Genomic DNA, 24,090 nt, shown 5'->3' on the forward strand with positions numbered 1-24,090 from the left:
GCTATGGACGGGCCAAACTGCTTAAAACAGGAAATCAGTCTCAGAACCAGAACACCCTCAGAGACCTTAATTCTATCCCTCTGGAGATTTTGCCCCCCAAAGAGCTCAGCAGAATGATCATCATCCCACCTGTGAGGCACCGGAGGAGTGTGTACATACAGGGTGGGGCACAGAAACTTCCTTTTCCTTTTTTTGAGGAGGACAATCGAGCAGTTACTGTCAATTCACAGCGGTATGTGGACATGATTCAAAACTTTTTCGAACCGGCTCTTAAAGAAATGAACCTAGGAAATGTCTGGTTCCAACAGGATGGTGCCACGGCCCACACAGCCCAAGTTTCAATGCCAGTTTTGAGGGCAATGTTCCCAGACAGCTCATCTCAATTCGAGGTGACATCCTGTGGGCAGTGCGCTCACCCGATCAAACACCCTGTGATTTTTTTTATGGGGATACCTCTAGGCAGAGGTTTTTAAACATCGCCCCACAAACCTGCTTCAGCTTATTCAGCAGGAAATAGCCCAAATTCCGGTGGACATGTTGGAACGTGTAGAGGGAAACATCAAAAATCGGTTGCATCAGTGCATAAAGAACAGTGGCCACCACCTTCAAGATATTTTGTTTAAAACAGCATGATTTGAAATTTGAAATTATGTTCTTTCATTATCAAAAAATAAATTTTGTTTATCAACAACAATTTTTCTTTCATTCGCCTTCAAAAAAAGCAAGTTTTTGCGCCCCACCCTGTATAACAATGCCTGGTGTACATCTGCGGACATTAGTAGGACACATTGCTCTCCTGACATAGAATATCTGGCTCTAAAATGCAGACCCTTCTATACACCAAGAGAGTTCTACTATTCTGGTCACAACTGTTTACATCCCATCACAGGCTAATGCTAAGCTAGCCCTGGAGGAGCTGCATGAAGCTATTAACAGCCAGCTTAATGCTTATCCAGAGGGAGCTGTGATTGTTGCAGGAGCCTACAAAGCTGCACCACACCTTGGCCTCCACACCTTGGTTTTTCAGACCACATCTCAATAGAGATGACTCCATCCTACAGACCTCTCTTGTGCAGAACACAACCATCCTTCAAAACTGTCCAAGTATGGAGTGAGGAGTCTACCTCACAGCTGCAGGACTGTTTTGAGAACACGGACTGGGAGTTGTTTGCACAGAATGCAGACCTAGAGGAATATAGCCTTATCTGTTTTGGCCTGGAATCCTGCACCAACACTGTGCAAACTACCAAGACCATCAAGGTTTTCCCCAACCAGAAACTATGGCTTGACAGGAATGTGCATTCTCTGCTGAAGGCATGAAATGCTGCCTACAGGCTAGGGGACAGACTGGCTTATAGTAATGACCAGAGAGATCTGAAAAATGGCATCACAGAAGCCAAGCACAGATTTCAGCAATTGATCAAGGGCCACTTCAAAAACAACAATCCCCGCAGCATGTTGAGGGGTATCGGAGCCATGACTATAACAGCAATACCCCACTGACCATCCATGACCCTGCACTTCCTGACACAGACCAGACAGGTGGAAACTCAGACAACACCACTGCCCAGAGATGAGCCAATACTCGTCCTCGAGAGCCACCAGCTGAGATCCATGCTAAGAAATTAGCAGGGGTGTTATACCAATATATTCCACCTGTCCCTGTAGCAGGCTGTAGTCCACACATGCCTCAAATCCACCACAATTGTCCCTGTGCCCAAGAAACAACAAGTCAGGTATCTCAATGACTATTGTCCAGTCACCCTGACACCAATTATCAAGTGCTTTGAGAGGCTGGTTCTTCCCCACATCAAGGCCACAATCCCTACTGATCTGAACAGTCACCAGTTTGCCTACCGTGGAAACAGATCAATGGAGGGTGCAATCACAACTGCACTCCACACAAGCTTGTCCCACCTGGAGCATCCCAACACATACTTCAGGATGTTATTTTTCTGATTTCAGTTCAGCATTTAACACAATTTTGCCACACAATCTGGTGAACAAACTTAATAAAGTTGGACTAACCACCACACTCTGCTCATGGATTCTGGACTTTCTTACAAACAGACCACAAAATGTCAGGGTGGAAACCACACATCAGCCATTATCACCCTGAACACAGAAACACCACAGGGCTGTGTCCTCAGCCCTTTTCACCCTATTCACACAAACCCATCCACTCCTCTAACACCATAGTTAAGTTTGCTGATGACACCACAGTAGTGGGACTGATATCAGGAAATTATGAGACACAATACAGAGAGGAGGTTCAACATCTGGTTGAATGGTGTGTGGAGAGTGATCTGGTTCTGAATACCACTAAAACAATGGAGATTGTTGTGGACTACAGGAGAACCCCCCCCAAAAAAGACCTCCCCCTCTCCATATAAATGGTGCAGAGATTAAAAGGGATAAAAATGTCAAGTTCCTGGGTCTGAACATAACAAGGGACTTAACATGGACCAATAAAACCACTTACTTAGTGGAGAAAGCTCAAAGGCTCGTCTTCCTAAGAAAACTCAAGAAAACCAAAGTACCCTCTTAACTCCTAGTAAATTTCTACAGGAGTACAATAGAGAGCATTCTCTGCCACTGCATCACAGTGTGGTACACCAGCTGCACCACAGAGAACCGGAGAGACCTGGCTCAGATAGTCAAGACTGCACAGAGGATTAAATATGGACATGGTCTATGCTAGCCATCTACACAAGAGAGCTAGCAACATCATCAAGGACCCAACCCACCCAAGACACAGACTGTTTGTGCCCCTCACATCAGGCAAAAGGTACAGGATAATCAAGACACGCACAAACAGACTAAGGAACAGCTTCCTCCCCCGAGCTGTTACCTGCCCCCCCACCCCCCAACACACACACACACACACATAATTACAATGGCTAATAATTAAGCACTTACCCAGAACTGTACTGCTATTATTATAATCTGTGCAATACTTCCCCACTCTCATTAATACCTGCACTGCTACTGTTTTTGCACTCAGATTCATGTCCCAGTGTATACATTACCCTGTGTATACTGTGATATTTTATATTCTAGTCATTTTGTCTTCTTTATTTTCTCTGTATATATTTATATTGTATATTTTTTACATTGTAGATTTTATACTTTTACCTTTTGCTGCTGGTCTCTAAGATCTACCAAACAAATTTCATTGTATCACTACAATGACAATAAAAACTCTTTATCTTTAACTGAATCATTGAAGACAGTAACTGTATTCATGGGAGAAACAGTATCTATGACATTATTTGCATGGCAATATGCATATACCTGTTAAATAAAAAAAAATGTTTTTGTTTGTTTTTATTTACTTGTTTGTTTTTAATTGTTATTTAAGTGTGCTTTATAAATGCTTTAACCTGATCACGGTTGATGTGGCCACTGAGCCCATCTTGGGAACACAGGGTGTGAGAAATGCAATATTGTAAAAAATAAAAAAAATGAATTAAAAAAATGGGAATGTCTAGTAGGAGTGTGGGAGCCTTCTCAACTCCAAGGAAAAATCATTATCACAGAAAGCTGACACACCTCTAAGGGCCAACCCATTCCATGCAAAGCAGTTAGGAGCACTGTCTATAAAAACAGGAGTTCTCATACTTGTCTCAATTTGTTGACCAAACATGTGCACATTTAAAATATTTCATCTAGGTTTTCTGCTCTGTACACAAATAGGCTTTGCATGTAAGCTGCTAGCTAAGTTTGAAGTGAGAAGCATGCTCAAGCAAGGAGACATCATGATAGGAGGTATTTTTCCAGTCTCTTCAAGAGAGGAGAATATACTTTATTCATTTGATAACAAACCACCAGTGGCACAATGTAATGGGTAAGTTTAAAATAATATTAAACTAAAAAATAACTGAAGATTAATTTATAAACCATTTTTACAGTTGTGTTGTTTATTGACCTAATGTTTCCAACAGATTTGGCTTACGAGCTTTTCGCTGGACAAAGATCATGATGTTGGCAATAGATGAAATAAATCAAGATGATCGTTTGCTTCCTAATGTTTCTCTGGGATATATAATTCTGGATTCCTGTTCCTCTCCTACTAATGTCTTGAGAGCTGCTCTTACTTTGATGAGCACATCAGAGCAAAAAGGCTCTAAATGTCATCCACCTCCAATATTAGCTCTTATAGCTGAATCAGCCACTACTCAGTCTTTAGTTGTGGCAGGGGCAGTTGGACCATTTAAAATACCACTGGTAATACAAAACCATACTTCATGCAATGATTAAGCATTATACAATATATTGTTCAATAATCTAAATTAATAAATTACTTCTTTGTCCCTGAATAGGTGAGTTACTTTTCAACATGTGAATGTTTGAGTGACAAAACAAAATATCCTACATTTTTCCGAACAATACCAAGTGACTACTACCAAGCAAAAGCTTTGGCTTTCCTTGTAAAACACTTTGGATGGACATGGATTGGGGTTATACAGTCTGACAATGATTATGGACTAAATGGAATATCAGCTTTCAAAAAGGAAGTGAAGGCTCATGGGGTTTGCACTGCATTTGTTCGCACAGTATTGAGGACATATCCCCAAAGTAAAATCCGTGAAACTGCTGAACTGATAAAGCAATCAACTGTCAAAGTGATTCTTGTGTTTGCACCAGAGAGAGATATTGATCCTTTAATGAAAGAAGTGGTGAAACAAAAAATTACAGGAATACAGTGGATTGGAAGTGAGGCATGGGTAACTGCAGCCAGTCTTTCCACACCAGAAATGTTCAAATCTTTTGGAGGAACATTAGGACTTGTGGTCCGAAAGATGGCCATACCCAAACTGGGACAAGTTCTCAAAGAAATCAGCCCTTATAATGATTCAGACTCCAGTTTTGTAAGTGACTTCTGGGAAACATTAGTGGGCTGTAGACCTCCATCTACAATCAATTTTTCACACAATAGCACAAAAATATGCTCAGGAACAGAAGAAGTTGATTACACAAACAAATTTTATGATGTGACACAACTTAGAATCGCATATAATGTCTATCAAGGAGTGTATGCAATTGCACATGCTCTACACCAAGGGATGTTTTGTGAAAAGCCTGAAATCAGTGTCTCAGGACTATGTCTCAATGCATCACAGATAACACCTAATCTAGTGAGTTTTAACTGTCTTGATGAACTAATTGGGCTCATAATTGAAAACCTTTCATTAATTATGTTGTATTTTTTGTTAAAAAGGTAACTGAGCAGTTGAAAAAAGTACATTTTGTGGATGCATTTGGAGAGCTAGTATTTTTTGACAAGAATGGAGATCCACCTGCCTCATATGAAGTCATTAACTGGCAGATGAGAGATGGCCAAGTGGAGCATATTCCAGTTGGACATTTCAGCACCTCTGTAAATGGACAATATGTACTTGTGATTAATGAAGACAAGATTATCTGGAGCACAGGAAATTTGGTAGTATTATACAAATATTCTTTTAAAAATGGCATTTTCTTTAAATCCATTAGTCATCTAACATTTTCTCTGTTGCCCTAGACCCCAAAATCTGTTTGCTCAGAAATCTGTCCACAAGGCACAAGGAAAGCACAAATTAAAGGTTTACCTGTGTGCTGCTTTGACTGTATCCCATGTGCTGATGGCTTTATTTCAAATACAACAGGTGAAGTGGCCTCCTTATACTAATACTAAAATAATAACACTGTTCTAATCACTCATCTCTCACCAAGTCATTTATTTCTACTTTAGGAGCAACAGACTGTATCAACTGTCCTGAAGAGTATTGGTCTAATGATAAAAAAGACAGCTGCATCATGAAAATAATAGAGTTTCTTTCATACACTGAAACAATGGGGATTATTCTTATGGCCCTGTCATTAGTGGGCACCTGTTTAACATTATCAACTATAGTGGTGTTCATACACTTTAGAGACACACCAATAGTAAAAGCAAATAATTCAGAGTTGAGCTTACTGTTACTGCTTTCCCTTATATTTTGCTTCCTCTGTCCACTCACATTCATCGGTGAGCTAACAGTCTGGTCCTGCATGTTGCGTCACACAGCATTTGGCATTGCCTTTGCCCTCTGCATTTCCTGTATGCTGGGGAAAACTATAGTTGTGGTAACTGCCTTCAGAGCAACATTACCTGGGAGCAATGTGGCAGGAAATTTTGGACCACCTCAGCAAAGGGCCATTGTGTGTTCATGCACAGCAGTTCAAATAGTTATTTGTATTATTTGGCTAAATGTCGCACCACCGTTCCCAGATAAAGTTTTTGAGCAACGCAGTAAAAAAATAATTTTAGAATGTAACACAGGCTCAGATACTGCGTTTTATGCTGTTCTAGGATACATTGGCCTTCTTGCCATAGTTTGTTTGGTCCTGGCTTTTTTAGCCAGAAAGTTACCTGATAATTTTAATGAAGCCAAATTCATCACATTCAGTCTGCTTATATTCTGTGCAGTTTGGATCACCTTTATTCCAGCTTATGTCAGCTCTCCTGGAAAGTATACCGTAGCTGTAGAAATATTTGCAATTTTGTCTTCAGCTTTTGGCCTACTGATATGCATTTTTGTACCAAAATGTTACATAATTTTAATCAAACCAGAGAGAAATACAAGAAAACATGTAATGGGAAAAAATAGAAAGGTTAATTAATTGTAAGCTTTACACAGTGCTGATCTGAAATTATTTTATGTAATCATTTACAGTGTTCTTACACACACATTTCAAATGCTATAATTTTTGGAAAATTATTGCTGTGAAGATCAGATTACTATTACAGTACATTTTTGTCTTAATATAGTGAAAGGTTTTACAAATATAGAGGCTACAAATCCCAATTATACATTCACTATGGTCATTAAAATAATTACAGTGATTTATTTTCTTGTTTCTTTTATTTGTTCATTGTGTATCCTCAATCTTTGGAGAGTTTCATGAATACTTCCAAAACTGTTGTGCATGTGACTACAACAAAGCACAATTAAAATTAGCAACAATATGTTCATTTTTCCTGTAAAATAGTTTAGCATACAGACTGTGGATGGAATCACTGGAAAATGTGTCGTATTCATTCTGGGGTTGGGGCAACTGTGTTGTATTTGCCTGGATGTACTATTTTTAGCCTCCCATATGGACAGTGCAGTCTTCTGTATGAACTGGACATAATAATGTGAAAAAATGGCACGCTGCTTGGATTCACTACCAGATGTGATTCTTATAAATACATATCTGTAACATATAGATAAGTCTATAGTTCTGCCCTCTGGTGGTCTTTTTAGAGTACATGTTGCAGTACTGCGCAGGGATGTACCTCATTGTAAATTTTAATGCAGAAGCTGCACTTATAAAGCAAACTTCAGTAATTGTGGGTTCTATCAATACAACGTGTCAGCCTAAAATTAATTCATAATTTATGAAATATGAATGTTAATTAAAGTAATTAATATTAAGGAAATAATCAAAAATGGTCAAAAGCCCAACAGTGTCATTTTGTTGGAAATATTAATAGGGTTTCCAACATCAATTTTTTTCTTTATCACTTTTATAAACAGTAATGTTTCATCTTGCAGCTGGAAAGATATTAGAGAACTTAATGAATTATATTTTAGAAGGAAAATGTCAAAAGAATTTGATATTGTTCATGTAATTAAATTCCCTAAGTTCACGATTTTTTCTCAGGACCAAATAACTGTCAGCTATCTACTTAGAGCAATATATATCTACTTAAATGTAAATAACTTAAAAGCCGATGATTTTGGAGATAATCTTTTTAGAGCTATTTTTTTTCATTATGATATTGTATTCCATTCATCTACAATATGTGATTTAACCCAGTGAGGATTTTAGTGTTTCTTAGGCCTATCCTGGAAACACTGGGTGTAAGGAATGTAATATAGTTGAAAATTGAAATTAATTTTAAAGTTGAGTTTATGCAACTATTATAGTGTTTATTAATAATAAAATTGCACTTCAAACAAACAAATGGACAGACAGACAGATAGATAGATAGATAGATAGATAGATAGATAGATAGATAGATAGATAGATAGATAGATAGATAGATAGATAGATAGATAGATAGATAGATAGATAAGGGGAAAAACATTTTAATACTTTGTGTCAACCATCCAAATACTCTGGGAAGACTAATCATTTTGGATATTCTGCAATGCACAAGAAGAAAATTTAAATATGGACTATGCAGTATGTAGCAAATCTCTTAGCTCCAAGGGAAGTCAATATCACGAAAAGTGGACACACCTCTAAGCGCCGACCCATTACATGCACAGAAAGCAGGGGCAGTGTCTATAAAATAAGGAGTGCTCGTTCTTGTCCTCTTCAATTTGCTGACCAAACATGTGCATACATAATATATTTCTTCTAGGTATTCTGCTTTGTGCACAAACAGGCTTTGCATGTAAGCTGCTAGCTAAGTTTGAATTGCAAAGCATTTTGAAAGATGGAGACATTATGATAGGTGGCATTTTCCCAATTTATTCGAAACAGGAAAATATAGTTTATTCCTTTGATAACAAACCACCAATGGCAGAGTGTAATGGGTGAGTATACAAAAATATAAGACTGAAATATAATTGAAGATTAATTCATGAACCGTTTTTACAGTTGTGTTTACTGACTTAATGTTCGCCACAGATTTGGCTTACAAGCCTTTCGCTGGATGAGGAGCATGTTGTTTGCAATAGATGAAATAAATCAAGATAATCATCTGCTTCCTAACATTTCTTTGGGATATATAATTTTGGACTCTTGTTCCTCTCCTACTAATGTTCTGAGAGCTGCTCTCACTTTGATGAGCACATCAGAGCAAAAAGGCTCTCAGTGTCATCCACCTCCAATATTAGCTCTTATAGCCGAATCAGGATCTACTCAGTCTTTAGTTGTGGCTGGGGCAGTTGGACCATTTAAAATACCACTGGTAATGCAATATATTTCTTATTCAAAAATGTTTATTGTAGAGATGCAGGATTATATAGTATACTGATACATTTAACTTCCTTGTTCCTGAACAGGTGAGTTACTTTTCAACATGTGAATGTTTGAGTGACAAAACAAAATATCCTACATTTTTCCGAACAATACCAAGTGACTACTACCAAGCAAAGGCTTTGGCTTTCCTTGTTAGACAATATGGATGGACATGGATTGGAGTTATACAGTCAGACAATGATTATGGACTAAATGGGATATCAGCATTCACAAAGGAAGTGGAGGCTCATGGTATCTGCATTGCATTCATTGGCACAGTATTGAGGACATATCCCCAAAGTAAAATTCTTGAAGCTGCTGAACTGATAAAACAATCAACTGTCAAAGTGATTCTTGCATTTGCACCAGAAAGAGATATCGATCCTTTAATGAAAGAAGTGGTAAAACAAAACATTTCAGGAATACAATGGATTGGAACTGAATCCTGGGTAACTGCAGCCAGTCTTTCCACACCAGAAATGTTCAAATATTTTGGAGGAACAATAGGATTTGTGGTCCGAAAGATGGCCATACCCAAACTGGGACAAGTTCTCAAAGATATCAGCCCTTATAATGATTCAGACTCCAGTTTTGTCAGTAAATATTGGGAAACATTGGTGGGCTGTAGACCTCCATCTTCAATCAGTTATTCACATAATGGTACAAAAACATGCTCAGGAACAGAAGAAGTTGATTACACAAACAAATTTTTTGATGTAACACAACTCAGAATCTCATATAATGTCTATCAAGGAGTGTATGCAATTGCACATGCTCTACACCAAGGGATGTTTTGTGAAAAGCCTGAAAGCAACGTCTCAGGACTATGTCTCAATGCTTCACAGATAACACCTAATCTAGTGAGTTTCAACTGCCTTGATGCACTAATTGGGCTCATAACTGAAAACCTGTCATTAATTATGTTGTATTTTTTGTTAAAAAGGTAACTGAGCAGTTGAAAAAAATACATTTTGTGGATGCATTTGGAGAGCTAGTATTTTTTGACAAGAATGGAGATCCACCTGCCTCATATGAAGTCATTAACTGGCAGATGAGAGATGGCCAAGTGCAGCATATTCCAGTCGGACATTTCAGCACCTCTGTAAATAGACAATATGTACTTGTGATTAATGAAGACAAGATTATCTGGAGCACAGGAAATTTGGTAGTAGCACAAGTCTTACTATTATTATTATTATTATTATTATTATTATTATTATTATTATGAGCATTTTTCTTTAATTCCATTAGTCATCTAAGATGTTCTCTGTTGTCCCAGACTCCAAAATCTGTTTGCTCAGAAATCTGTCCACAAGGCACAAGGAAAGCACAAATTAAAGGTTTACCTGTGTGCTGCTTTGACTGTATCCCATGTGCTGATGGCTCTATATCAGATACAACAGGTGAAGTGCCCTGCTTATCGCTAGTGCTTAAATAATAACACTGTTCTAATCACTCACAATGACATTTATTTCTACTTTAGGTGCAACAGACTGTATCAACTGTCCTGAAGAGTATTGGTCTAATGAAAGAAAAGACAGCTGCATTTTGAAAATAATAGAGTTTCTTTCATACACTGAAACAATGGGGATTATTCTTATGGCCCTGTCATTAGTGGGCACCTGTTTAACATTATCAACTATGGTGGTGTTCATACACTTTAGAGACACACCAATAGTAAAAGCAAATAATTCAGAGCTGAGCTTACTGTTACTGCTTTCCCTTATATTTTGCTTCCTCTGTCCACTCACATTCATCGGTGAGCCCACAGTGTGGTCCTGCATGTTGCGTCACACAGCATTTGGCATTGCCTTTGCCCTCTGCATTTCCTGTATGCTGGGGAAAACTATAGTTGTGGTAACTGCCTTCAGAGCAACATTACCTGGGAGCAATGTGGCAGGAAAGTTTGGACCACCTCAGCAAAGGGCCATTGTGTGTTCATGCACAGCAGTTCAAATAGTTATTTGTATTATTTGGCTAAATGTCGCACCACCAATCCCAGATAAAGTTTTTGAGCAACGCAGTAAAAAAATTATTTTAGAATGTAACACAGGCTCAGATATTGCGTTTTATGCTGTTCTAGGATACATTGGCCTTCTTGCCATAGTTTGTTTGGTCCTGGCTTTTTTAGCCAGAAAGCTACCTGATAATTTTAATGAAGCCAAATTCATCACATTCAGTCTGCTCATATTCTGTGCAGTTTGGATCACCTTTATTCCAGCTTATGTCAGCTCTCCTGGAAAGTACACAGTAGCTGTAGAAATCTTTGCAATTTTGTCTTCAGCTTTTGGCCTACTGATATGCATTTTTGTACCAAAATGTTACATCATTTTAATCAAACCAGAGAGAAATACAAGAAAACATGTAATGGGTAAAAATACAAAGGTTAGTTAATTATTGGTGTTGATAGTTCTGTTCCAAAAGTTAAAACATTATATTTATCAGAGAATAAGGTCTATAGCATCACTGTAAAATACAGTGTTCTTACACATAATAAATTATTATTAACACCATACTTTGTTAGAGAATACCCTGTCACTTAATGTGTCACTTCTATGAAGCTCAGCTAAATCTAATACTATATTTTTAATTAAAGTGTAAAGTATTTAAGTAAAGTGAAAGATTCTACAAATGTATATGCTATAAAACTTCATTGTACATTATGTATGGTCAATAAAATTATTTATGTAGGCCTACATTAAAAGCTGGTTCTGATTCTGATTCTTTTCTCGAATGTTTATTTTTTAATTCATATCTTTCACAGAATTAAGTACAAATTTAAACAAGTTTTAATAGATCTTAAAAATACCTATAAGAGAACCTGGCTATAGTGCTATAGAAAGCAAAATTTCCAAAGTAGTCAAAGGTATGGCAAAATAACCTGTAACAAATAAACCCTTTTTATAACATAGACCTGACTTCATACAGAACCTCCCTGACTATATTTTAACAGCTATAAACTAATTCTGTGACCCAAGTATATCATTGTGTATATCAAACCAAACTGCACAGAAAGTCTACAATATGGCTATGGAATTTACCAAGCCTCTCTGTGTCTAGGTGGCAGAATTTAGAGCAGGAAGCTTCCACGCTGGCAGGTGGTCTCAGAGAGGTGTTAGCCTCCCACTTTTCTGAAACATCGAGCTGCGAGGATTTAACACAGCCAGTGGAAATACATAAAAAGCGGGAGCATGGGTGCGCATGGCTGACCCCCAAAGCACCAGAGGTGGCGTGGTAGACAGCAGTGCAGATGGCTCTGAAGGGAAGTACATAGAAACCCTAGGACCTCAGACTTTAGGATTCCTTCCTGGCCCGCCTGGTGGAGATGACTGACCTCATGTTCCTCTCTAGCCTTCCGGGTCTGTGCCTAAGCACTGGCCAGCTGCCAAGATTTTGCATTGGGCCACCCAGATTTTCCTACTGATTGACAGTCCCAGCTCCTCCCTGCAGCAAATGATGAACAGGTTCTTTTCTTTTATCCCATCAGACTGAGTTACAGATTTCTCTCTGTGCAACCAACACAACCACAGAATAGTAGATGGAGCAGCCCTCTGCTTTATGGCATGGTGGGCTAGATCTGTGGCTTGGTGTTGGAGTTTGGACACTGCTTCAGGGTTGAGCCCCTCATCACAGATGAGCTCCTTTAGCAGGTCAGCCTGGTACACCTCCAAATTGCCATTGTGTGCAGTGCCTTATTCATGCATATCCATGTAGGTCTTCCCTATAAGGGCCGATGTGGCCCAACAGGGCTTCAATGTGAGTGGAGGCTTTCTCCAAGCAGCCAACAAATGGAAGAGATAGCTTGCAAGCATCTCTCAACCCTAAACATTGCCACATACTCATGTTTATCAATGCCAACAATGGCTGAATAGCTAGAAGTGGCCAGGGAGAACAAAAGGGCAGAATAAGCATTATTTCATGACCTCAACACCTCAGTGCACAGGACACCTCTGCATGGAAGTGGAATGTGGAGTGAAGTTAGGTAGCAGTTGCCAAGCTTATAGCAAACGAACCTTTTTATCAATCTAAGCTAAGCTCAGCAAAAGCAAATGTAATCACCTCCAGGGGCAATTTAAAAAGTGAGCTTCAGGGGCTAAAGCGGAGGCATTACAGTCAGCTGAGAGGATGAAAGAAAGGGATCCCGTCTCTTGTGCCACTTCCACCAACTTAACCTGCGACCTCCGTAACTGAAGCCTCTACAGATGCGGGAATCAAGCCAAGTGGTGCAGGTGCTTGGCAGGAAATAGAGCCAAGCAAGCGCACACAGAGCTCAATGATACCACATGAAATTGCCTTCAGCAACACAAATGCCACTGATCATTTCTCTTAGGAAGCAATTTAGTGGCAGACCGCTCATCAGAGTCCGATAAAGACAATAATAATTCCTTTGGGTCGGGAGAAATCGCAAAGCAAGCTCTCAGCGCCAAAGCATGGAAATCCAAATCCTAGTATTTTATATGACAATTATGAAATGATATTTATTCAAAATAAATTAATTTTGTAACACGACATTTTTCTAAAATTCATAGCCAGCAACTACAGATATTGAAGTTCAGAATGACTTTACCTGGGCTGTAAGGTCATTTAAATGATATTAGCTATTTAAATAGGAGAGACAATTTCCCATCCTGACTTCCTGTTCCAATGGACATTATGTCAACACATCAAGGCACTTCATGGGAACTTTCATTCACAGACCACCACTGGTCAAGAAAACTAAAGGATTTTTTGACATTTCAGTTTTGGAGAATGATTCTTCTACACATCCTTTGTCTTCATAAATAAGCAAAATCACATAAAAGTGTGATAGATTAAGCTATACTGCAGCTCTAAATAAAATGGCAAGCCTAATCCAGCTAGCTAATTCGCTAAATAAATTTTGCCATAGTGCATAGACTTCTTAATTCATACTGATCAAATACATAAGAGCGGAGTCAAACTAATGCTTAGGCAGTGGTAACAGATAAAAAATTAAACTTACAGCAAATTGAAGGGGTTTGAAAGAATAATGAGAACCATTCAAAATAGCCAATCAAAAAATCAAACATACACTAAAAAGTTCTAGTTAGTCATTTCATGCCATTATAGGAAATAACACTAAGACCAAATTTAGAATCATCATTAATTGATTATTAATGAGTGTACATTCCACCCAGTGCTAATGCTAAGGAGGCTCTGTGTGAGCTGTATGGAGCTATTAGCGAGCTGCAGAATGCTCACCCCAACGGACTGTTAATTATCACCAGATATTTCAATCATGCAAATCTCAAAACAGTGCTCTCAAAATTCCATCAGCATGTGGACTTTGCGATGAGAGGGGCGAACACATTGGATCTTGTTTACACAAACATTCCTGGCGCAAATCGTGCGGAGCCCCACCCCCACCTCGGCTACTCAAACCACATCTCTGTTATGTTGATTCCAGCATACAGACCACTCATCAGATGCTCTAAACAGGTTCTAAAACAGGTTAAAACCTGGCCAGCAGGAGCCACCTCTGCTCTTCAGGACTGTTTTGAGTGCACTGACTGGGATATGTTCAGGTAGGCTACAACCAACAGCGACTCTATTGACTTGAAGGAGTCAGTGACCGGATACATTGGCAAGTGCATCGATGACATGACCATCTCCAAGACCATCACCACATGTTCAAACCAGAAGCCGTGGATGACTGCAAAAATGTGTGCTCTCCTGAAGTCGAGAGACTCCACCTTCAGAGCAGGGGATAAAGTGGGCTTAAAAATCGCAAGGGCCAAACTGTCCCGAGCCATCAGAGAGGCGAAGCGCACACACGCCCAGAGAATCCACGGCCACTTCCAGGACAGCAGTGACTCCCAGCGCATGTGGCAGGGCATTCAGGCAATCACAAACTACAGGACAACATCACCTGCCTGTGACAGTGACGCCTCCCTCCCAGACGTGTTGAACAACTTCTACGCTTAGTTCGAGGCACAGAACAATGTTACAGCGAGGAAGGCCATCCCTCCTTCTAACGATCAGGTGCTCTGTCTCACCACAGCTGACATGAAGAGAACTCTATGCAGAGTTAACCCACAGAAGTCTGTTGGACCAGACAACATTCCTGGCAGAGTGCTCAGGGAGTGTCCAGAGCAGTTAGCAGATGTCTTCACTGACATCTTCAACATCTCGGTGAGCAGCTCCATTGTCCCTATAGGTACGTGCCTCAAGACAATGACCATTGTCCCTGTGCCAAAGAAGTCTACGGTTTCCTGCCTCAATGATTATCGTTCCATCTCACTCACACCAATCGTGATGAAATGCTTCAAGATGCACGTCATGAGGCACATCAAGACACAGCTACCACCCTCACTGGCCCCCTTGCAGTTTCGTCCTAACCGCTCCAGGGACGATATCCATTGCCACAACCCTCCATCTGGCCCTCAAACACCTGGACAATAAGGACTCATACATATGAATGCTGTTAATAGACTTCAGTTCAGCATTCAACACAAGCATCCCTCAGCAGCTGATTGAAAAGCTGAGCCTGCTAGGCCTGAACACCTCTCTCTGCAACTGGATCCACTGCTGTTCACTTTGCTGACTCATGACTGTGCAGCAATGCACAGCTCCAACCATATCATCAAGTTTGCCGATGACACGACCGTGGTGGGTCTAATCAGCAAGAACAATAAGTCAGCATACAGAGAGGACGTGCAACAACTAATAGCCTGGTGTAAAGCCAACAACCTCTCCCTGAACGTCAACAAGACTAAAGAGATGGTTGTTGACTTCAGGAGAGCACAGGGTGACCATTCTATGCTGTTCATCGATGGATCCTCTGTGATGATCGTCAAGAGCACCAAATTCCTTGGTGTTCATCTGGCGGAGAACTTCACCTGGTCACTAAACACCAGCTCCATCACCAAGGAAACCCAGCAGCGCCTCTACTTCCTGAGGAGGCTGAGGAAAGCCCATATCCCTCAGCCCCCTCCTGACTGTGTTTGTACAGAGGGACCATCAAGAGCATCCTAAGCAGCTGCATCACTGCCTGGTTTGGGAACTGCACCGTCTCGGATCGCAAGACCCTTCAGCGGATAGTGAGGACAGCTGAAAAGATCATCAGAGTCTCTCTCCCATCTATCAAGGACATGTACACTACATTTTTGCACAATATATGTTGTCAGGACGCTATATATATATATATATATATATATATATATATATATATATATATATATATATATATATATATATATATATATATATACACAATATTGCCAAAAGTATTCGCTTACCTGCCTTGACTTGCATATGAACTTAAGTGACATCCCATTCCTAATCCATAGGGTTCAATATGACGTTGGTCCACCCTTTGCAGCTATAACAGCTTCAACTCTTCTGGGAAGGCTGTCCACAAGGTTTAGGAGTGTGTTTATGGGAATTTTGGACCATTCTTCCAGAAGCGCATTTGTGAGGTCACACACTGATGTTGGACGAGAAGGCCTGGCTCTCAGTCTCCGCTCTAATTCATCCCAAAGGTGTTCTATCGGGTTGAGGTCAGGACTCTGTGCAGGCCAGTCAAGTTCATCCACACCAGACTCTGTCATCCATGTCTTTATGGACCTTGCTTTGTGCACTGGTGCACAGTCATGTTGGAAGAGGAAGGGGCCAGCTCCAAACTGTTCCCACAAAGTTGGGAGCATGGAATTGTCCAAAATGTCTTGGTATGCTGAAGCATTCAGAGTTCCTTTCACTGGAACTAAGAGGCCGATCCCAACTCCTGAAAAACAACCCCACACCATAATCCCCCCTCCACCAAACTTTACACTTGGCACAATGCAGTCAGACAAGTACCGTTCTCCTGGCAACCGCCAAACCCAGACTCGTCCATCAGATTGCCAGATGGAGAAGCGCGATTCATCACTCCAGAGAACGCGTCTCCACTGCTCTAGAGTCCAGTGGCGGCGTGCTTTACACCACTGCATCCGACGCTTTGCATTGCACTTGGTGATGTATGGCTTGGATGCAGCTGCTCGGCCATGGAAACCCATTCCATGAAGCTCTCTGCGCACTGTTCTTGAGCTAATCTGAAGGCCACATGAAGTTTGGAGGTCTGTAGCGATCGACTCTGCAGAAAGTTGGCGACCTCTTCGCACTATGCGCCTCAGCATCCGCTGACCCCGCTCCATCAGTTTACGTGGCCTACCACTTCGTGGCTGAGTTGCTGTCGTTCCCAAACACTTCCACGTTCTTATAATACAGCTGACAGTTGACTGTGGAATATTTAGGAACGAGGAAATTTCATGACTGGATTTGTTGCACAGGTGGCATCCTATCACAGTTCCACGCTGGAATTCACTGAGCTCCTGAGAGCGACCCATTCTTTCACAAATGTTTGTGAAAACAGTCTGCATGCCTAGGTGCTTGATTTTATACACCTGTGGCCATGAAAGTGATTGGAAGACCTGATTCTGATTATTTGGATGGGTGAGCGAATACTTTTGGCAATATAGTGTATATATATATATATATATGTTACAATCATATATGCTATTAATTACTTGGTTTTTCTACAGTTTCTCAAGTTGTACATCATTTTATTTCATTTCATTTTTTTGATTTTTCATTAGCTTTTTCGGTGCTAAGTGTCCTGTTTTTTGTGTTGTCCTTTCATACTTATTGTTTTTGCACTGTCTTGTTTTGTGTTGTATTTTTGTACTTATTGTTTTTGCACTGTCTTGTCTTTGCTCTGTTTGCACTTATTTGCACTTTGCACTTTATGTGGCTAGGACAAACTTCTGTCCTACTGTAGCTCTGTGTTGTTTTTTTGTGGTTAAACTTCATCTTGTATGTTTATATAGAACCAGGTCCTGGAGAAACGTTGTTTCATTTCACTATGTACTGCGTGAGCCATATGTGGTTGAAATGACAATAAAAAGCTTCTTGAATCTTGAACTATATCCAAATTAAATATGAAAATATGGTTTATAGTTCCATATTGCTCATGTACTGGGTCTGCTTATGCTCGATGTAATGAGACACACAACAAAGTTCTAGATCATCAGTAAAATTAACAATGATTACATAACCCCTCCCCTTTATACCTAGTTCCTTATGACGACTTTAAAGACCAGATGCATATTTAAAGCACTGTCAGGCATCTGTCCTGGTCTTTAGAGTGCTGGGAGGCACTGCTCTTGCCATGCAGCTCACTTCCAGTATGATGCATTTTCTATCATCTCTGTGGATAATTGGAGTCAGCTGTGCAACAAGTAAAACTAATCCAAACAGCTGCAGGCTTTGGACTAACCCTCAGCTGCCTGGGATTTTTATGAATGGAGATTTTGTGATTGGAGGCATTTTCACTTTTCATCATTACACAAGAACAGAGCAATTTACTTACACCAGACTACCATCCCAAACAGAGTGCTATGGGTATGAGTGAAATGAATAGCACAGAAAGCAGGGGATTATCGTTGAAATGACTTGACATTATAAATGAATTTATTTTAGAATTGATTTTTGTGACACCTAAAAATGTAGAACAACAAAATCTAATAATTGCATCTAAAGTGGTTTTGTCTTCTTTTGTTTCCTAACAGCATTGACTTCAGGGAAGTGCGCTTTGCCCGCGCCATGGAGTTCACCATCCACGAGATCAACAACAGAACAGATCTCCTCCCAGGCATAACATTAGGCTACCAGATACATGATTCATGCTCTACTGTGCCAATGGCAATCAGAGTTGCATTTCAGCTTGCAAATGGTTTTGAGCCAGATTTCAATGAAACTAGTACTTGTTCACAATATGCAGCAGCCACTGTGCCTGCTATCATAGGAGACTCTGCTTCCACACAGTCAATCAGTATAGCTAGAGTGCTTGGTCTTTTTGGAATTCCACAGGTAAAAATCTCATATAATTAAAAAAATATATGTTTGTCACTACATTTATGTTATTGCTTTTGTTGAGAAAGCATCAGAAGAATAATGTAGAGATTTATGAAATGCCATGTAAATATACCGTCTAATCTTTTAAAAGTCTAAAGAAATAATGTTTATAAAAAATAAAAAATTTGCCTTGTTAAGGCTATATAATCAATAATTCTCATTCTGTGCATTGCTTTTACTGTAATTTCAGGTGAGTCACTATGCAACCTGTGCATGTCTGAGTGATAAGCATCACTATCCTACCTTCTTTAGGACCATACCTAGTGACCAACACCAAGCAGCTGCACTGGCAAGAATGGTCAAGCATTTTGGCTGGATATGGATTGGAGCAGTTCGTAGTGACTCTGATTATGGAAATTATGGAATGGCATCATTCCTAAAGGCTGCACAAGCAGAGGGGATTTGTGTGGAGTATTCTGAGTCTTACTACAGGACACAGCCACGCAGTAAACTGGAGCGAGTGGCAAATGTCATTCGCAGATCCACAGCCCGTGTTATAATAGCATTCATGGCATCAGGTGACATGAAAATTCTTTTAGCAGAGCTATCCCGACAGCCACCACCTCCACTTCAGTGGATTGGAAGTGAAACCTGGATCACAGATCCTGATATTTTACGGTATAACATGTGTGCCGGTGCAATAGGATTTGGTGTTCCCCGGTCAGTTATACCAGGCCTTCGTGAGTTTCTTCTAGACCTCACACCCAGCAAAGCACTAGAATCACCCCTTTTAACAGAATTTTGGGAAAGCTCATTCAGCTGTAATCTTAAAGGTCAAACTGATGCCTCTGGAAATGTGCGGGAATGTGATGGCAGTGAAGACATTCAGACACTCCAGAACCCATACTTAGACACATCTCAGTTGCGCATCACTAACATGGTGTACAAAGCAACATATGCCATTGCGCATGCCATCCACCGTCTGATTTGTAATGGCACTCAGTGTGATAAGACCATTCAATTTTCACCATGGCAGGTATAAAGCAGATGTATTATAAACATATGGGTTAATGTATCAGTCAGAATCACCAGTTTACCTGCTTCATGAAATGATCTTAAATGTTTACTGTCTGACTTACATATTTTTTAACCATTCATATTCTTAATAATATATTATAGTACAACAGTAGTTACTAAATGTTAAATGTATTGTCTGTTATGAAAATTCCATGCTGTTTTCAACCTATTTTCATTATTTTATGCCTGCAGATATTCAATCAGCTCAAACTAGTGAACTTCACTACAAATAATGGATTTCAGGTCTCATTTGATTCTAATGGAGACCCGCCAGCTGTGTATGAACTCATAAACTGGCAGTCTAAGAAAAATGGTGTTTTGGAGTTTGTCACAGTGGGTCAGTATGACTCATCCCGACCAAGAGGACAAGAGTTCAGAATGAGCAAAAATATAAGCTGGGTTGGAGAACAGACTGAGGTATTGTATAATTTATTGTATAATCCGGTTGACTATAAGGAAGTAGTTATCAAATTCCGTGTGCTTTTTTTGTCTGTGTTAAATGTACGGAATAGACTAAGCTGCAATTTTCAGTTTTATGAATGAACTTCAAAATGTACTCATGTATTTTTAGGTACCAATATCTGTGTGCAGTGAGAGCTGTCCTCCAGGCACCAGGAAGGCTGTACAGAAGAGAAGGCCCGTCTGCTGTTTTGACTGTGTACCATGTGCTGAAGGAGAGATCAGCAACAAAACAGGTTATGTATCAGTACATAAATCATCCTCAGTTATTACTTATATCTACCTTCATATATTAACTGGCATGCCATACTGTAGCAAACCAAACCCAATACACCCATGCCCTTCTCTCAATCTATAATGCATACTGGTCTAATTTCAATTTAAATCATGCAATGTGGTGCTTATGTGGAGTTGTTACATGGAAGAAACTTGAAAATATTTAAAAGATCATTTCATCCTACTGACTTTTACTGTGATCCTACTTTAAGTGAAGTTAAATCAGAAATGCAGATATAAGTTTTATTTCATAATGTAAAGCTCATAAGATAAAGCTCAATAATGGTTCTTCTGTTACGAGCGTCTAACATTCTTCTTTTTAATCTTCTAGATTCTTTGGATTGTTTGCGCTGCCCTCCTGAGTTTTGGCCCAATGCCAAGCGAGACAGCTGTCTCCCCAAGCCTGTTGAGTTTCTCTCCTGGGAAGAAACTCTGGGTATCATACTAACAGTGTTCTCCATCGCTGGGGCCGTCATTGCTGTTTGTGTGGGTGCTGTCTTTTACAAGCACAGGGCCTCTCCCATTGTTAGGGCCAACAACTCGGAGCTGAGCTTCCTCCTGCTCTTCTCTCTGACTCTCTGTTTCCTCTGTTCACTTACTTTCATTGGAAGGCCCTCTGAGTGGTCCTGTGTACTGCGCCACACTGCATTTGGGATCACCTTCGTCCTCTGTATCTCCTGTGTACTGGGAAAGACAATAGTGGTGTTAATGGCCTTCAGGGCTACACTTCCAGGCAGTAATGTAATGAAATGGTTTGGCCCTCCACAGCAGAGACTCAGTGTGGTTAGTTTTACTCTCATACAAGTCATTATTTGTGTACTTTGGTTGAAAATATCACCCCCTTATCCCTTCAAAAATCTAAAGCACTACAAGGAAAAAATTATCTTAGAATGTGGCTTAGGTTCTGCTATAGGATTCTGGGCCGTGCTGGGATATATAGGATTGCTTGCACTTTTGTGTTTTATTTTAGCTTTTCTTGCACGGAAACTGCCTGATCATTTTAATGAAGCCAAATTCATCACTTTCAGCATGCTCATATTCTGTGCAGTTTGGATCACATTTATTCCTGCTTATTTTAGCTCTCCTGGAAAATTTACTGTAGCTGTTGAAATATTTGCAATTTTGGCTTCAAGCTTTGGTTTGATTATTTGTATTTTTGCTCCGAAATGTTTCATAATTATTTTTCGGCCAGATCAGAATACTAAGAAACACCTTATGGGTAAGGCACATTCGAAAGATCACTAAAACTATCACACATATAGCAATCATGAAGATCCAGCAACTTGGTTGTTTTCACACTTGGTCCATTTCAGCATCTATTTGTTTTGTGAACAAATGCACTGGGAACATATGCAGCTAGAGTAAATATGGTATATTTAAAATTTGCTAAAGAAGTTAAACATTAATAAAATGCAGTGAGTTATGATTCCTACTACATACTACAAGCTTGTACAAGGTACATGACATGTACAAGGTACATGACATGACATTGTGTCATTGAGTTTTACACAACTTTTAGGTCTGCCTAGACCAGAATGTAGTGCTGAGATCAAATGAACATTTATACAAATCTGCATTTAAATGTTTATATTTGCTTTAACAAACCAAAATACCAAGGGGCTGATTTTAATTACCCATTACTTTCTACATGAGCTATGGAACTGTAATAATATCTTCATAAGCATTTGTTGTTCCTTATATTTGACATTTTAATATTTAAATGCAGCACATCATTAAACATTTAATGTTTATATTTGATATGTGTGTGTATATTTTGTATGCAAGGTGTGATAACCTGTTAAAGAAAAAGCTTTTCTTATTATTTTAATTATTTATAAATATACACATGTTATAATAAAATCCTATAATATAAATACACCAGGATTTTTAAACTGGCATACACATGCAAGAAGGTACATGCAAGACATGGATAATGTACCCGGTTCTTGCACATTACTTCATTTACTGTTGTAACTTTAAATTCTAGTTTTTGAACATTACTTATTATCTCTTATACCTTTAAATTTCTAGTATTTAGTATTTTTTTTATATTGTATTGTATTTTATTTGTTATATTTTTTGTTATATTTTGTACCCTTAAATTCTCTCTAAATTCTATCTATCTATCTATCTATCTATCTATCTATCTATCTATCTATCTATCTATCTATCTATCTATCTATCTATCTATCTATCTATCTATCTATCTATCTATCTATCTATCTAAAACATTATGACCCAAGGAGCAGACGTGTATTTCAGAAGTGAATAAAATCATCTGATTAATCTTTAAATAAATAATTTAGGTATCTGTTAGCCAGAAAATCAGAATATATTACAAAACCAGAAATAGGATTAGGAAATAATCATGCTTGATCAAAAAGCCACATTTTAACTTGTATATCTCAATATGTTTATGTAGCACCAGGTCCTGGAGAAACGATGTTTCATTTCACTATGTACTGCGTCAGCCATATGTGGTTGAAATGACAATTAAAAGCTTCTTGAATCTTGAATCTTGAACTATATCCAAAATAAATATGAAAATATGGTTTATAGTTCCATATTGCTCATGTACTGGCAGGGGCATCGTAAGTGGGGGGAAAAGGGTGACTGAGTGCATAGGGCCCTGGCATCAGTGGCATGTGAGGAGCCCTGGCTGCCATGCCCTCAGAGATCCTCAAATAGTATTATTATTATTGTGAAATTGAGTGTACAGTGCCTACTCTTGCACGCAGTATTCTGATCCTCGCTATTTTAGCAAGATTTGGCACACCCACACGTTTGTGTGGACACCTCCTATAGGAACAGGGTGCATGTGAATTTGAATGATTTAATTGGTTATTCAAGAACAATACCAAATGATAATTGGCTGTGACGGAGCACCGTAGCAATTAAAAATCTTAGCTTACTCTAAACTTTGAAGTAACATGTAAAGTATTTGAACGTGAGGTAATTTTTAAGAGATAAAATATGAAGAATAATATGAAATCCATGTGTGTACTGTGCAGTACATTACAGATTTCATGGATCTTGCTCAAAATATTAAAATGAGAAACCCTCTGTTCACTGGCCCTGTTTCAGAGAGTGCAGCAGTGGGTCCATCACAAGTTTTTCTACTGCTAGTTTTTCAGCCTTTTTCACTTTTGATTATTTGATTATTTTATTTATTTTGAATTAGACAGACATGCTTTGAAAGAAGGCAAAGTGGTGATTTGAGTTATATTGTGTTTATTTGTTTATATTACTGATTGAAAGAATAATAATGTTCTGGACAACGAGCAAAATGTCTCTTAATAAAACACAAAAAAAATCATTAAGTTGTCATTTTTATCTGTAAGGGGATACCTGAGGTGCTTTATTTATAGCAGGGGTGTCCAATCTTATCTGCAAAGGGCTGGTGTGGGTGCAGGTTTTCATTCCAACTGAGCAGAAGCCACACCTGAGTCT

General features: G+C 39.2%; 3 protein-coding genes across 3 annotated transcripts; all 3 read left to right on the forward strand.

The window, feature by feature from the left end:
• Positions 1–3,758: 3,758 nt before the first annotated feature.
• Positions 3,759–6,645, forward strand: LOC131351543 (extracellular calcium-sensing receptor-like). The gene is made up of 6 exons (XM_058386960.1): positions 3,759–3,847; positions 3,945–4,227; positions 4,323–4,895; positions 5,222–5,344; positions 5,525–5,648; positions 5,738–6,645. Exons 1-6 carry the CDS (start codon positions 3,759–3,761, stop codon positions 6,643–6,645), a joined length of 2,100 nt encoding a protein of 699 aa, XP_058242943.1.
• A 1,818-nt stretch (positions 6,646–8,463) lies between these two features.
• LOC131351544 (extracellular calcium-sensing receptor-like) lies at positions 8,464–12,780 on the forward strand. The gene is made up of 7 exons (XM_058386961.1): positions 8,464–8,552; positions 8,647–8,929; positions 9,024–9,596; positions 9,923–10,045; positions 10,259–10,382; positions 10,472–11,364; positions 12,694–12,780. The coding sequence occupies exons 1-7, from the start codon at positions 8,464–8,466 to the stop codon at positions 12,778–12,780; spliced, it is 2,172 nt and encodes a 723-aa protein (XP_058242944.1).
• A 5,446-nt stretch (positions 12,781–18,226) lies between these two features.
• Positions 18,227–21,885, forward strand: LOC131352177 (extracellular calcium-sensing receptor-like). The gene is made up of 6 exons (XM_058388116.1): positions 18,227–18,381; positions 18,543–18,843; positions 19,079–19,864; positions 20,098–20,322; positions 20,477–20,600; positions 20,972–21,885. The coding sequence occupies exons 1-6, from the start codon at positions 18,272–18,274 to the stop codon at positions 21,883–21,885; spliced, it is 2,460 nt and encodes an 819-aa protein (XP_058244099.1). The 5' UTR covers positions 18,227–18,271.
• Positions 21,886–24,090: the final 2,205 nt, after the last annotated feature.

This window comes from Hemibagrus wyckioides, linkage group LG04 (genome assembly GCF_019097595.1).
Source record: "Hemibagrus wyckioides isolate EC202008001 linkage group LG04, SWU_Hwy_1.0, whole genome shotgun sequence".
In the NCBI taxonomy this organism is placed as follows: Eukaryota; Metazoa; Chordata; class Actinopteri; order Siluriformes; family Bagridae; genus Hemibagrus; species Hemibagrus wyckioides.

What these genes read in the sequence shown, in the direction of transcription:
- LOC131351543 (XM_058386960.1), top strand. Translation starts at nt 3,759, where the DNA reads ATGATAGGAGGTATTTTTCCAGTCTCTTCAAGAGAGGAGAATATACTT. An exon ending in GACCATTTAAAATACCACTG is followed by an intron (nt 4,228 to 4,322) that starts GTAATACAAAAC and finishes GTCCCTGAATAG; the next exon opens with GTGAGTTACTTTTCAACATG. An exon ending in CTTTATTTCAAATACAACAG is followed by an intron (nt 5,649 to 5,737) that starts GTGAAGTGGCCT and finishes CTACTTTAGGAG; the next exon opens with CAACAGACTGTATCAACTGT.
- LOC131351544 (XM_058386961.1), top strand. Translation starts at nt 8,464, where the DNA reads ATGATAGGTGGCATTTTCCCAATTTATTCGAAACAGGAAAATATAGTT. An exon ending in GTAAATATTGGGAAACATTG is followed by an intron (nt 9,597 to 9,922) that starts GTGGGCTGTAGA and finishes TTTGTTAAAAAG; the next exon opens with GTAACTGAGCAGTTGAAAAA. An exon ending in GGCAGATGAGAGATGGCCAA is followed by an intron (nt 10,046 to 10,258) that starts GTGCAGCATATT and finishes CTGTTGTCCCAG; the next exon opens with ACTCCAAAATCTGTTTGCTC.
- LOC131352177 (XM_058388116.1), top strand. Translation starts at nt 18,272, where the DNA reads ATGAATGGAGATTTTGTGATTGGAGGCATTTTCACTTTTCATCATTAC. An exon ending in GGGTTGGAGAACAGACTGAG is followed by an intron (nt 20,323 to 20,476) that starts GTATTGTATAAT and finishes ATGTATTTTTAG; the next exon opens with GTACCAATATCTGTGTGCAG. An exon ending in AGAGATCAGCAACAAAACAG is followed by an intron (nt 20,601 to 20,971) that starts GTTATGTATCAG and finishes TTAATCTTCTAG; the next exon opens with ATTCTTTGGATTGTTTGCGC.